This window comes from Pristis pectinata, chromosome 3 (genome assembly GCF_009764475.1).
Source record: "Pristis pectinata isolate sPriPec2 chromosome 3, sPriPec2.1.pri, whole genome shotgun sequence".
NCBI classification, from domain to species: domain Eukaryota; kingdom Metazoa; phylum Chordata; class Chondrichthyes; order Rhinopristiformes; family Pristidae; genus Pristis; species Pristis pectinata.
In genome coordinates, this window is record NC_067407.1 from 80,044,803 (window position 1) to 80,060,057 (window position 15,255).

At 39.2% G+C, this 15,255-nt stretch overlaps 1 protein-coding gene across 3 annotated transcripts in view; it reads right to left on the bottom strand.

Annotated features, from left to right (window-relative positions):
• The window catches only part of rmnd1 (required for meiotic nuclear division 1 homolog), a 67,460-nt gene that overhangs the window by 43,845 nt on the left and 8,360 nt on the right, over positions 1–15,255 (bottom strand). For 2 of the 3 annotated variants that reach the window (XM_052012400.1, XM_052012402.1), the window contains one exon: positions 1,678–1,786. In XM_052012400.1, coding sequence (XP_051868360.1) covers positions 1,678–1,786 — 109 coding nt within the window. Of the gene's footprint in view, positions 1–1,677; positions 1,787–10,598; positions 10,677–15,255 lie in introns of all 3 variants that reach the window. The other variant, XM_052012401.1, reaches the window with a different exon arrangement.

Below are 15,255 nucleotides of genomic sequence, written 5' to 3' on the forward strand. Positions count from 1 at the left end.
ATACTGCCCTTGTTGGAGAAACACAAATCCCTATAATGAATATAAAAAAAAGTGCCTCTGACTGGGTGAATGGACGAGTTGGGCTGAAGGGCCTGTTTCCGTGCTGTATAACTAAGACTGGAGATGAATTTCTAGGTGTTGATCTTCCAACAGGAAGCTGTAAATACCTGCCATCACTAGTCTGATTGTAAACCAAAACCCTGCAACTTGAATAGTGCTTCCTTCAACCTCGGCCTCTCTTCTGCTCACTTGCATATCTCGATCCCATCACAACAGATCACCGCTCCCATGGATGTTAATGGTTTTCCTTTTCTGATGTGCCAACAAATTCATTCAATGTGCCTTCAATCGTGATCTTGTAACTTTGCAAGCTGACAAAAAGCTGCAAAAAAAATGCAAGTACTACATGCCAAACATTTGCCAAAGGGAACTTAGACACCTGCTGTAAAAAAAAACTGTAATCAGTTTTTATTCAGAAGGGACATTAACAAGTTTAAAAAAAACACCTAAACTACCATGTTAAACTCACCCATTTTCCCATCCCAGGACACCTGTGTCACACAAGCCAATTTGAAAGCAATGTGAAAAGACCTCATTAACATCTCCTAAGGATGTTACTTGCATCAGTAAGTACTCATCCATCTACAATAATTAAATCACTGACTTCAGCAAGTAGGTACTTTATTGGCACCAAAAGACTTCCATTAAACCCAGAAGTCGAGAAACTGAAGATGAGTTGGACTCCCATTGAAAATGTTGAAAACCTTAACCCCCTACCCACCTACAAATGACTGTTCTTGGAGATTAAAATTCCCCTTAAAATCCACATTAATTCCTTCTCTATCACTGCTTTTATTCCCCAATCCTTAAGCCTCATCGGTTAAGGAGAGAGAATTTGTCCTTCTGTTCACTAACAGGCAACCCGTATCAGAGAGTAATCCACCAAGTCAAGTGCAAACATATTTGGAGTTGAATGGAGAGGAAAAATATCCAACTGATTGTGAGTTGTCCCACACCAGCAAGATAGAACTACTATACTGTGTTGGATCACAGCGAGTTCAGCCTACTGCCGGAATCATTATCTATGGTCCTGTTCTCCCACACTTACCTGCACTGGATGTGCAAGGTTGATCTTGTTGAACCTCTCCACCTACAAATCGGATAGTCTCAATGGCAAGCAAGACTAAGGAGGCTTACTGCTGAGGCCTCACCTCCAGAACACCTCAACAGCCTGTGACAAGAGGCAAGGTTGGGCAGAACCTCACTCCTGTCAAAGCTGGGAGGCTTGTTTATCTGAGGCATTTAAAGTACTAAAAGTGATGCATATAATTAAAATCAATAAAACATAAAACAGAAGTAGAATGGTTTTAAAAACCTACTGCGTTCTCCAGGCCAAGAATTGCCATTGAAGTAAATGGGTGATTCATGCTGTGGAAATCCCAGTGAGACCGGATAGTGCCACTGAATGTGGTGGCATCCATTCCTTTACAAGTCCTGGGCTTGCAGCCATTCACTGGTCATAGTCAATATGACTTGTCCCATTGTTTGACTAACTTTTCCTTCAAACCTTACAAGGCTAGAATCATTATAATGTGATTAAATCACTTAGCAAGAGATTTATAATGTGTGCATTTTTACAAACATTAAAATCACTGATATAGTGTTGGTTACTCTCACCTCTGGGTAAGTCTGTTATTTCATGATAACCACTTGACATCAGATCACTGCAAAGATTCTCCAGATGATATTCATCCGCTGTTGCGAAGGCCGTACACTTCATCAGATCCTATCGAATCAGGTACAGTGATACAAAGATGAAACAATTAGTGTGCATAGTCCAACAAAGTATTTATCTCATATAAAACTTTCTCTGCTATAGTAAAGAAAATGCAGCTCTATTTTAAAGCACATGAAGCATTCCATTGCTTCAAATAAGTTACTTTTCCAACACCAACAGAAGGAAATGAAGGCAAGATTTTATAGTCCTGCACGTGCTAGGGATGGGCCAGTTGTGGAATTTAAGGTCAGCAGCTGAGGGTGGGGATAGGGACAAAGTCAAGGCTTGGGCCATTGTGGGGAGTGACCTGTGGGTGGGACGTATCCCTACTACGGTGTTATGGGGTGGGTACAGAAATGAAGGATATAAAGATATGGGATATTATTTTATACAATATAAAACAAAACCAGAAAATGCTGGAAACACTTTAATAGACAGTTGGAGTGGTACATAGATAGTTAAGGTTTGGAAGGTTATGGGCCAAACACAGGCAAATGGGACCAGCTTGGATCGACATCATGTCAGCATGGATCAGTTGGGCCGAAGAGCCTGTTTCTGTGCTGTATGACTCTATGACACTTAGCAAGTCAGGCAGCATCTGTGGAAAGAGAAAATGAGTTAACATTTCAGACCCAGGACCTTTCAGTTCCAGTCTTACGCTGTGCAATGAAGATTTAGGCTTTATAAGGCATTGGTCAGACCACATTTGGAGTATTGTGAGCACTTTTGGGCCCCATACCCAAGGAAGAAGGTGAGAAGGTGGTGGTGTTGGAGAGGGTCCAGAGGAGGTTTACAAGAATGATCCTGGGAATGAAGGGGTTAACATCTGAGGAGCGTTTGATGGCTCTGGGCCTGTACTTGCTGGAGTTTAGAAGGATGGGGGGGGGGGGGGATCCCATTGAAAGCTACCGAATATTGAAAGGCCTACATACAGTGGCCGTGGAGAGGATGCTTCCAGTAGTGGGAGAGTCTAGGACCAGAGGGCACAGCATCAGAATAGGACGTCTCTTTAGAACAGAGATGAGGAGTAATTTCTTTAGCCAGAGGGTGGTGGAATTCATTGTCACAGGAGGCCAAGTCATTAGGGATATTTAAAGCGGAGGTCGATAGGTTCTTGATTAGTAAGGATGCCAAAGGTTATGGGGAGAAGGCAGGAGAATGGGCTTGAGGGGGAAAAATAAATTAGCCATGATCGAATGGTGGAGCAGACTCGATGGGCTGAATGGCCTAATTCTTCTCCTATGTCTTACAGTCTTAGCTATCCCAAGAGTGCCCACTTCTGGGTAATGTGGTTTATTTATGCTCACAGTGCTCTGAAAGGAGTGCTACATCGTGACTCATGCTAGCAACTTCCTGCTTGAATTTCTAGAATGGCACAAAATGACCCAGAAATAGCCTTGAAATAAAGAGCGTTTGTGATCTAATTTTTAGGTCAGTGTTTCATTATCTATCCCATCAGGTGACTTCCAACAATAACTTCCTTATTTTGTAAGGAGCCGAATCTAGAATAAAAAGACTTAACACTGAAATAGGAATAGGAAAGTAGCAGTATACAGCTTGGCTGCCAATATCTAGAAACAGGCTGGAGAAGTCCCAATAAAAAATGTTAATCTGTGTGTTCTGTTTTCCGATGTTGATCATTTCTACCTTCAAGAAATTATACTTAAAAAAAATTGGGGAAGAACCAAGTTATCCAGAGTTTTATAAAACCTTAATTTATGAAGCGAGGCTAAAAAAAAAACAAGATTTGTTTTCATCAGATTACATTGAGGTTTTTGAGGGGAATGTGATCCAAGTATTTGAAATGCTAAAAGCACAGATGAAGAAGTTATTTATGTGTTTCGAACTGTGAACGTAGACTGAAAAGGAAAGATATGCAATTATTATGTGTGAAGTAAGGCTTTGAGATCACAAGAATTTATCTCCCTTCCTCTGTATAGTAAATATGTGGCACAGATTTTCAGCTAAAACAAATGATGTCTGTGAAAAGATGTTGGGAAATATCTGGCAAATACGAAACTATAGTCTACAGGAATAAGTTCAGTGAGAAGACAAAATACTGTTTCTGATATAATTCCTAGACTTGAGTTACTGGAAGAGGTTTGTTGCCAGAGGAGAACTTTGGGACAAAGTGGTATACAGCATATTTACTGTACTGTATTACTGTAGACAGCAATGTCTTTCCTTTATAAGTACTATGGCACCTCAGTAAGTGGGGCGGGGAAAGTGAAAGAGGATACCTGAGATTCAATATACTTGCACTTCAGATACACACCAGTGAAGTTTCTCACTATCTGCCCTTTCTTTCCCCCTTGTCTGCTTCCACCTATCACCCAGCTGCCTCTGTCGCCCAACTCCACCCCTCTCCCTCCCCACCTGGCTCCATCTGCTCATCATCCTTCACCCCTCCTCGGTCCACCTATTACCTGCAGGCCCCCGTCTCCTCCTCCCCTCTTTACACGGGCTATTATCCCTCTCCACTCTCAGTCCTGATGCAGGGTCTTGACCTGAAATGTCAGCAGCTCCTTTTCCCGCCACAGATGCTGCTCGACCCGCTGAGTTCCTCCAGTACTTTGTTTTTTTGCTCCAGATTCCAGCATCTGCAATCTCTTGTCTCCAAAGCAAGTTATGTGCTTTGAATAATCAGCATAGACCAAGAAGTATCAAGCAAGGTTCAGTGAAAGACGAAAATAAATGAAACACAAGGACCTAGAATATACAGATGTAACAAATGCAAAACCACTTGAAATTGTTATATTGTAAAACTGATGACAACCACTACCATCTGCACACGTGTAGTTAAACAAGAAAATCCAGTGTTGTTGTTGCTTTCCTTCTCAATAGGGTGTTCTGTAGTAATCGATGCTCATGATATCACTTATTCCAAATGAACTTCAACATTTTTTGTTACTACACACATTGACATTGTACAAAGCAAAACACACACCAGGCCTTTTTCTGTTAAAAAGTGCAGTATACACATCCTCCCCAGCTTACGAATGCCTGACTTATGTACAGCCTGTAGACATGGAGGAGTGTTTGGGAGACCAGTGGGATGGATTTCCTGGCTGCTGCAGGGCTGCAGGCATCTTCTGCTGTGTGGGAACTCTGTTCGTGTTCGCATTTCTGACTTACAAACTGTTTGGGTTATTGTTTTTTTTAAATTTTAAATTTTAAAAAAAAATTCTATTTACTGCGTGGTAACAGGCCCTTCCGGCCCAACGAGTCTGCGCCGCCCATTTTAAACCCAAATTAACCTACCTGTATGTCTTTGGAATGTGGGAGGAAACTGGAGCACCCAGAGGAAACCCACGCAGACACGGGAGAACGTACAAACTCCTTACAGACAGCGACGGGAATTGAACCCCAATCACTGGCGCTGTAATAGCGTCGCGCTAACCGCTACGCTACCGGAGGACTTGTAGTTGAATCTTTAAGACATCATTCTTGCTGATCTCTGTGCTCCCAAAAAACTAAATTGTATATATGAAGTGCCATTTCCTTTATTCAGGATAAAAATTACAGATTTTTTAAAAATAAAAGTTTATGCACATATTTCACTTTCTACCTTAACCCATGCAAATGTCCCAATTTTTGTTTTTCTACCTTAAAACATTTAAACAAAATTGGTGCCTTTTACTTCCCACTTTGCAGCAAGGTCTCAATAATCTGAGAAGCTGCTCAGCCCACTTAGTGATATCCTTGTGCTGGATGTCACAGGTTCCCCATTGGTGGTGCCTGATTGAAAAAAGAGCCATAGTAGCAGCCCAGGGCATGGAATTCATTTAATCAGTATAGGAAGATCTCATCAAGGCTTTGGTGAGCCCCATTCCTTTGCAACTGACTGAAAATTTGGATTTTGTAGAGTATTTATTTAATGCTTCATACCAAATAGGATTAAATAAAAATTTTAGTTCGACTCTGATTGTGGTAATTTTTGCACCACAGAGGAAATCTAATGGCTGCACAGGGCCAATGGGAATCCTTATCAAGCAATTTCAATGCTTACCTCGGGCATTACAGATGGAATCAGACAGCCAGGGAACATGGCAAATGATTAACTGTTCAATCCTTCGCCAAAAACATCCTGGTTCAAATGAGAGCTACAACATTAGCTGCAAATCCATTGTGGGGAGTGAGAGAAAAGGACAAAAATACATTTAATGCAAGGAACGGAGATAAAAGGAGGAATTTTTTAGAAGGAAGAAATAAACAAAATAGTAGCTGCATCTTAAGCAACCAGTGGAAATAGAGCCAAACAATCAATATGTTAGATTAAAACAAAGAGCAAAATTACTTGAATATGAAGAATGCTGTAAATCCATCTGATAAACAGAATTACAAATAAGTCACCGAGGTTTGTGTGTCTAGAAATTTGATTGCAAAGACTTTTTTCCTCAACCGTTCTCTTATGAAAAATGGTATCTTACAGTGAAACAATTACATGTTATCCAGGTTGAATTGTGCCACTTCAGAAATTGTCATTGTGTACTCTCGGCCCAAGTGAGTTCAGGCACCCACAACCCACCCACCCATCCCCACTAGCTCATTGACCTTCCCTGACTAACTGATGATAACCACCTGACTCAGCAACCACTACCACTCACAACCTACATGAGCACTAATGAATTCCCAGTGCATTTAAAAAAAATTATATAAATATCAGTGTCTGATAAGCTTACCCAAGTCAGTCATGAAAGCTTACTATGGTGGTAAGAGATAGCGGGAGAGATATATAGAAGATTAAAGATCAGAAGAGGAGAGTGAGTAACAAAGAGTTAGCTGCATGACCCCAATAAAAGGTTCACTTCAGGAGAGTGAATGAATGAGCTGGATGTAGTAATATCACCACATTGAAGCCTGCCTACTCATTTATTGTGAGATACATTAACATTAATACAACTAACTGTAAATAATGTGCACCACAATTACAATTTTGCCATATAAATATCACTTATTTCGATATCATACACCTAATCAACGTGCACTGCCAAAGACAAACTGACTGGCACTGTGGATTAATGGCTACTTACGGAGAATGTGCCCAATTAATATCATGTTTTAACTTGTTGGTCACACTTCATATTGTGAACAATAAGATTTCAATATCAACTAGAATTCTATTCTCATCAATAGGACTGGAGACGTTTCTCTTCCAAATGCCTCATACTAATCAGGAGTTTGCCATACAATACCATGGTTACAAAAATTCCCGATTCACATGCCCCAGAATTTGACTACATTGCAACATTGAGCAACAAAACCTCAGGTTCTGACATTTTTGCAACCAAGAATTTTTTGCTGACATGGCAACAACTTCCAAGTGCCAGAGCGAATAAGTTAGCAGAGGAAATGGTGCAGAATTTAATGATTTGTGGGGCAGTAACAAAACACGATTAGCTGATACTAAAGGAGAAATGATTTTAGTTATTTTTCAGGGGAAGATACATAATTAACATGGATTTCTGCAAGGTTCTAATACAGTAAAAAAATGAACATGTCATGACTTCCACTTTGCCCTTTCTCTGGGTTAATCTGCAATTCATACCATCGAAGAAAGCCGTGAAAATATTATGAGAATGCAGTCTGCCATGACATTTAGTGGTGTATTCTGGGACAGAACAAAGGGCACCAAATAAGTGGAAACATGGTTTGTGAAAGATGACACGCATTTAACGAATGAGAATGATCCTATTTGAGCATGTAGGTATACAATGCTATGCAAGGCACGCAATTGCTCTCCATGAGACAACTAGTTACTGCATTCCAAAGGATATTAACACAATTATAAGTAATCAAAGCAGATTCAATCTAGGAGTAACGTCTGCATCCATGGTTGACCTTTCAAAAAAATTTTATTTTTTTAAAGGAAAAAAACTCCATATAATACTACTAAATGAAATTAAAAGATCTGCCACACAGATTCATTCCAATGTTTACCCCATAATGTAGCCACATGCAAAATAAACTGAGCTTTATTTAGAGCACAGCCTGCCTAATTATCAATATTTTGAAATATCCCATTTTGTAGTATAATTTTCCAGAGGAGTTTCAGGTAGTTTTTTGCTCTTGAATGAACATAAACAGCTGTCCGGATTCAGAAAAAACTATACTTCTGATCTTAAAAGAATGGGCCCTAAGCATTCACACCAGAGAAAAAGACTTAGATTCAATGCTCCAGGGATTGATTGAAACCATATGGTGATTTTTAAAAAAAAATGGTTTTAGTGGTTAAGATCTATTTTTATGCCAAGATACTATTTTATACCCACTTGTAGTTCACTCACTCGTACAAATATCAGCATATGACAAAGGTCTTTTTGAGCCTATCCTGAGAAAGGGACAGAAACTAAGATAGCCTCAGAAACTACGTTGAGCTATTTTAGGGATAAGAAACTCCGGGAAATTACTCTTTTAAGCCCCAGATGCAAACTACGGGACGCTGTAATAACTCGTGTTCAAATCTGCTCAGGTGTGTCAATTTATTTGGACTTACCAATTAATTATTGAAAGTTATCACTAAATCCATTTCTATCCGCTTTCAGCATTCTAGATCACTACAACTCACTGAATTAAATATTTCTTCATCTTGCCTCATGCTTTCGTAAATGAACTTGAACATGTTCCTTGGTTACTAACTGCCACTGGATTCAGAATACCCCAGAAAATTTCACAGTGGGCTTCATTCTCCTTTCTAACATTTTTCAGGATTTTAAAATCTTCAATTAGAACCCCTATCAATTTGCATCATTGTAAGAATGAACAGCTCAGTTTCTCTATTCTTTCCACATGTTTGAAGTCCCATATCCCTGGAACGATTCTAGTAAATTTTCCTAAAACTCTCTTAATGTTCCGACCACGTTCTCTAGTGTGTGTACCTGGAACTGAACACAGTACTACAAAGGGCTAACCAGTGTTTATAAAAGGTTGATCATAATGCCTTTACTTTGGTATCCTGTTCCCATGTTCCAATGCGATTTTAACAGCCTTTTTGTACTACCTTCAAAGACTTGTGTTACCTTCAAAGACGTGTGTTACATAGACCACCAGGTCACAGCATTCTAGCACACCCTTAAAACTTGTAGCATTTAGTTTATATTAGCTCCCTTTATCTTCCTACCAAAATGTATCACTTCACACTTCTCGGTTTTAAATTTCATCCAGTACGTGTCCCCCTATTTCATTCTACTTCTGAGATCTGTTGTCATCTCTTCAAGGAATCCTAATCCTATTACCACCCTCACTAAATGATTCAAGCAAATCCTTTTGACCACTGGAAAATGAGTGAAAGATGGAAGAAGCAAATTGATGGACGTGACACAGAATTGCTTATTCCTAGCTTGTATCCATTGTAGCCACACCAACCTGTGTTTATGTAACATTTTGACAAGGTACTTAGTTCTGACAGAGGCTGACATACTGGATGTGGAGACTACGTTTCACCTGGCTGGGGTGTCCAGAATGAGTGATCAGACTCTTGGGTTACAGGGCAAGAGATACTGAACTGAGATGACGAGAAATTTCTTCATGGAGTGGGTAGTCAATCTGTGCAATTTGCTAGCAGGCAGTCTTAGTGATGTCAAGGATATCCGGTCCAAAACTCATCTTGGGGGTCAAACAAAGTACCAATGATGCAAATAGCGTGACATGCACCAGGGAAAGGATGGAGTTTGAAGCTAGGGAAGAGTTTAGAGATGGTGTTTGAAAACAACAGTTTCAGTCTTCTCAACATTTGACTGAAGGAAAGTTTTGCTTATCCAGTGTTAATTGTTGGACAGACAACCTAGCAATTTAGAGACTATAGAGGAGTCAAGAAAGACAGTAGCAAGGTACAGCTGGTTGAGTATTCATGAAGAAGCTGCTGTGCTTTCAGACAATATTGCTGTCAGCAGCACACAGATTAATCTCCATGGCAGCACCCCACCCAAATCAATATCTCCAACATACCCCTTAACAACCTCCCCTCCATCATCTCCATAGCAATCCCACCCTCCAATCTTCTCCCCTATTGATCATCTCCCTCCTCCCCAGCAAACCCCTAATCATCTCTCCCCTTACCTCAACACCCCAGAATCCTCCTCCATATCCTGACTTAGTTAGGGAATCTACGTTTGTACGTACAAGATCAATTCTACTGCACACAATGCCTTGAGCTTCATGCATTGTGGAATATAAAAGGCTCAGGGCTTAGCCTCAAAGTGGCAAAGACTTTCTGCGCTGCACCTGGTTAATATTTACCTGCCTTCAACAATTTATAAGCCAATAAAGGAAAACTGCAATTGCCACAAACATCCAGTGAATACATTAAAAAAAACAAAATTGTATCAAGTTTGGTATTTATACAAAGGCAAAGGCTAAATTCTTGGAATAATAGAAAACAGCTCTGACCTGATCTCAGTGCACACAAGAGAGGAACCGCTGAGTAATAGTTCTCACAATGTGTATAAAGCTAACTTGGAAATTCTACATGAAAATCAAAGCTGGGAGAAATTCAAGGGTTTATTTTTCCCAAGGACATATTTAAAAGTAATTGAACCTACACACATACAATGTTACAAACGCTGTAAGCATTTAAATGTTTACTACCGTTCATGAGTAATCTGTGTTGCTCAATTTGTTAAGTTTTATAGCTTAGCATCAATTACACTAACAAATGTGAAGACTTCAAATGATATTTTTAAGATTTGCATCTGTTAATATTTAAGCATAATAAATCAGTTTCAATTGTTTTCCACCAGGGTAGGGAATTTCCCCCTTTCTTAAAATCTAAATGAGTCTCATAGCTTTATAAAACCGTTGTTACTAGTTCAATGGCTCTTACCCAGATGTTCCTGAATTTGTAGAATCAAAAGTGCTCATTTGTTTCAGTATTGTAGTCTGTGCAAACTGATACCTATACCTGTCATGAAAAAGATTTGTAAGGCACAGGTCTCAATTTCTGATTTATTATACAGTTGACTAAACAACAGATTTTTTTTCCCTTTTATACTTTTTTTACTCACCCAATTCTATACATAGGAAAACAAAGGAGAAGCAAGATAAACTTGCTTTGTTTGTATACTTAGGTAATTTGCATTCCAGTGTTGCATCACAATTTCAATAGAGGTTCCTGTCTACAATCAATCAAGTAGGTGCTTTGACTTTAGCTGGGTGCCGAGAGTGACAGGCTTTCCTCAGAGAAAGGAAAAGAAAAATTACATTGGATGAGTCAACACAAGCCATGCTCCTGTACCGGACTCAAGAGATGTTCTGTCAGAGAATAATGGGGCAATCGGTCCAAATACTTAAATAAGTTCTGTAGCAGCACACTTTGGTGTGGAGTTACCTATCGGTGGCTGAAGGGAGCTGATGTTAGCCTTTTACGTTTGGATCTTGGAGCTATTTAAACTAAGCAAGGTAAGTTTCATCCCTTTGCCATTAGTTCTACGAGCTTTGATTTTCTTAGCATAGTTGTAACAGATCCAAATCAAAGCTATTAGAATGGCCAGGACAAGTTGCTCCACTTGCAACTTCAATAGAGAAATTATAACAGAAACTGATGTCGAAAATGAAATGTCACCATGCATAGTGGGACTAAAACATTCTAAGAAAATCTGCACTGCAAAATGTAGCAAGGTGGCGCATGCAAGTCCAGAAGACTGTGAAGGAAGTTGTAATTGGGAGCCAAAAAGGAAGGTAGAACTTTCCCATGCATTAATGATTTAGCCAATTAAAATTAATCTTTCAAAAATCTGCAGTTAACAAGAGAGACAGAAATGGTGCATCAAGCTATCCTAGGGATATTCTCAGCTTCTATGCCTCAAAGCTATATTATGAGCTCTTTCTTGAATTCAGATGGATGAGAATAAATAATTTTAAGCTTCTGTACCCAAAGTTACTACCAAGCACATGCTGGCACAAACTCTCCAGCAATAGCTGTCTCTTGTCACACATACAGGTCCCAATACCACAAATGCCTCACTCAGTTTTCCTATCCCCGATATTTGAAGGCTTTAATTTGGTGCCCGTTTGAGAACCTTGCCTACCAATATTTCAATTTCATGTGGGACCCTTTGATGGAGATGGGAAGAGAATCTGACTTGAAAAGGAAACATATAGTTTTTTTACTTGATTTTGTTGTTTGAAAATCTATTGCATATTTTGTTTAATGGAAAGGAGCAGCGAGATGGTATTGCATCACAGCAGTCACTTTGATATAATTAACTATGTAAATATCACCAAAAATGCATGCTTAAAAATACAATCCCCTCAACTTCTGATCCAGCAAAAATATATAAACTGTCAATCCTCACCAAACAGCTATTCACAAAGAGAAACTTTAGGAAAAAAGGAAGCTGCATGTGTTAGGGACTTATAAATATCAAATATGTCAAAAAACTTCAGACCTTTAATGTTCAATTTTGTATGTGTTATCAATTGTAAGAGGCATTGTTGTCAGATTGAGGGGTGGGGACATTGATAAGAAGTTGGTGTGTCCTCCTAAGAGCAGAGAAAATTATAAGATTTAAGGGAGGTTTTTGAAATCACAACGGGTTGAGAAAAAATAAGCAGATCCTGTTTTCACTGCTCGAAGAATCAATAACCAATAGACAAAAATTTAAGATAAATTGGTTAAAAAAATCAGAAGTGAAATTAGGAGAACCCTCATTGGTTAGTGTAAACTGATTCTTTACAAATTTTCAAAGTGGGATTGGAATAATACTTGAAAAGAAAAAAGGTGTAGGGCTATGCTGAGAGGGCAGTGGTGTGGATAATTCCTGTAAAGAGTTGATAATAGGTTGAATGATCTCCTTCAGTGCTGCATGATTCAATGAATTCAGAAGTGCATTAATGTTTAGAAAATTAGCATGTCTTTAAGTTCTTCAAGTGAATCAAAAAACTTCAATTTCATTGAGTAATTTGGCACAAACTCTTGTCCTTCAAAGGCTCTGACTGAAATAACTTCCTGACCCCAAAATGAAAATGATTTAAAGAAATATTTCTGATATCAGAAGTACTGGTGGATTTCTTTAGAATATTATTAAACTTAACTATAAACTGATCTTGCGTATTGTTGCATATATTTTGTAATGGCTTTATTAAGCCCAGGTCCACCAAAACTTGCAGCTTGAAGTAGATAGCCAGGACTACCATTCTCTGAAAGTTATATCTGCCTCCTCCAATTCTCAGCTTATCAATCAGAGATGAGTAGTGTGTGGAGAATCTCCCAGCATGCACTGGTACAATAGCCAGACCAAATGGAAATGCCTTTTTCCTCAGGCTAATAACAACATGTCTTTGATTCATCTAAATGTTTCAAAACAAGCACAGAACACTATTGTTGGTTAAATATTTTTAAGTACATATTTATTTATTTCAGAGAGAGAAAGGCAGTGAGAACGTGAAAGTAAAAGGGAGTGAAAGACAGATGGCAATTCTGAATCTGCAGAAAGAAAGTTGGTGTATGTTTTTGTTTGTTTGTATAATGCGGTTAGAATTATGCGTTACTTGATGTAATGCTGCATTCATTATAAAATACAGCAGTCTTGTAACACACAGTGAGGGGAAAAAACAATCACAGGAGATTTTGCTGGTGTAATTGACAAAACACAAAGCATTTGAGAAGAGGACCTCAGTGACAAACTCACACATTCAATTGACAGATAATCTGGCAGTCACATCCAAATCTATTTTGCAGCATTGTACATATTACCAGTAGTTTTTGTTAATAGTAATTGTCATCGACAATAATCCAATTGTTTATTGGGTGGGACTTCCTAACATTTACCTAGAATGACCAGAATCAATACCACAAGTGGGAAAGAATTCAGCTCCAGCAAGAAATGGAGCTGCCCCTATATCTTACAGGGTGAACACAGGACCAGAAGAGGAAAGGCGAGATTCTATAATGAATTTGGGTATGATGAATATCAGAATTTGTTAGAGCAAAGGGAGGAATAAAGTAGTTTCAAAACAGTATCCAAGAAACAGGAAGAAAAGCAAGCCAATACATCTTTTCAGTAACGCTAATTCGGATTCAGTACGAATTCACTCCTTTGGAAACGGAAAGCAAAGAATGAATGGTAGGATGCATGACTGATCCAGTGTGGAAAAGAGTACAGTTCTGTCCAGTGTACATAAAATTATAGGTGTTGGTGAATACTATTTTCTACTTATATCGTTGACTATTTATTTTGTTGTCCTGGGCCCAGCACAAAGATGTAACCATAAAGAAGGTGCACCAGCATCTCTACTTTCTTAGAAGTTTAAGGAGATACGGCACGTCATCAAAAACTGACAAACTTCTTCAAATGTACAGTGGAAAGTATTCTGACTGGTTGCATCATGGCCTGGTATGGCAACTCCAATGCATAGGAATGCAAGAAGTTGCAGAGAGTGGTGGAATCAGCCAGTCCCATTCTGGGTACAGCTCTCCCCACCACCAAGGACATCTACAAGAGGTGATGTCTCAGGAAGGCAACATCCATCATCAGGGACCCCCACCATCCGGGCCATGCCCTCTTCTCATTGCGACTACCAGGCAGGAGGTACAGGAGCCTGAAGACCCACACCTCAAGGTTCAACAACAGCTTCTTCCCCACTGCCATCAGGTTCTTGAACCAACCTGATAAACCCTAATTCTACCTCAGACTATATTTCCCTCAACTTGAGCTAATGTTATGTTATTTATTTGTTTATCGTGTTGTGTATGTTATGTATAATTTATGCTAATTTAAGTTTATGTAATTTATGTTTGATGTATTTGTAATGTACTGTGCTGCTGCTGCAAAAAGCTAAGTTTCCTGGTTTTTATATCGTGGGCATGTATGCCCATGACAATAAACTTGAGCTTGACTTTATTCATTGTTATTGGTTGAGTTTAACAAAGAAAATTTTACTCACAATCTATAACTATTAAAGTCCTTATGCCAAGACTTCTTTCACGCTTGTTTATTAAATTATATCTTTTGAGTTTGATACACAATGTTTCACCTTTACAAGATAAGCTCTTCAATGCACTTCAGTTTTCCCAGGGCCTTCATATCCTGACACAAAACATAATGAGGACAATTTCACATGTGTCCTTGTTCCTCCTGAGTGTGCAACAATGTCACAGAACCTATGGACATTCACCAGCGTAGTTACTCACAAGTTTTTAGGGTCAGTTACATAAGTTTTCATCTGGGATTTGCACCTTATAATTGGTTCTGAGTAGGTACAGATGGTAAGGACAACTGTGGATAGTCCATGTTGGGAAACTGGACAGGCTCAATCCTCTCTAAGTTGCACTCAGCTTGACACAGATGTGAAACTCAGGGGCTATCTGTACAGGAGAATGTGAAGGGATTATCAGCATCCTAGTGAGCAACACACACTCCAGAAAAGCCAAGTGAATGGAGGAAACAGATTGATTGCTAGTGAATTGGTACCAAAGAGAATTGTGACAATGTCTGAGCAACAAACAATCTGCTGGAGGAACTCAGTGGATCGAGCAGCAT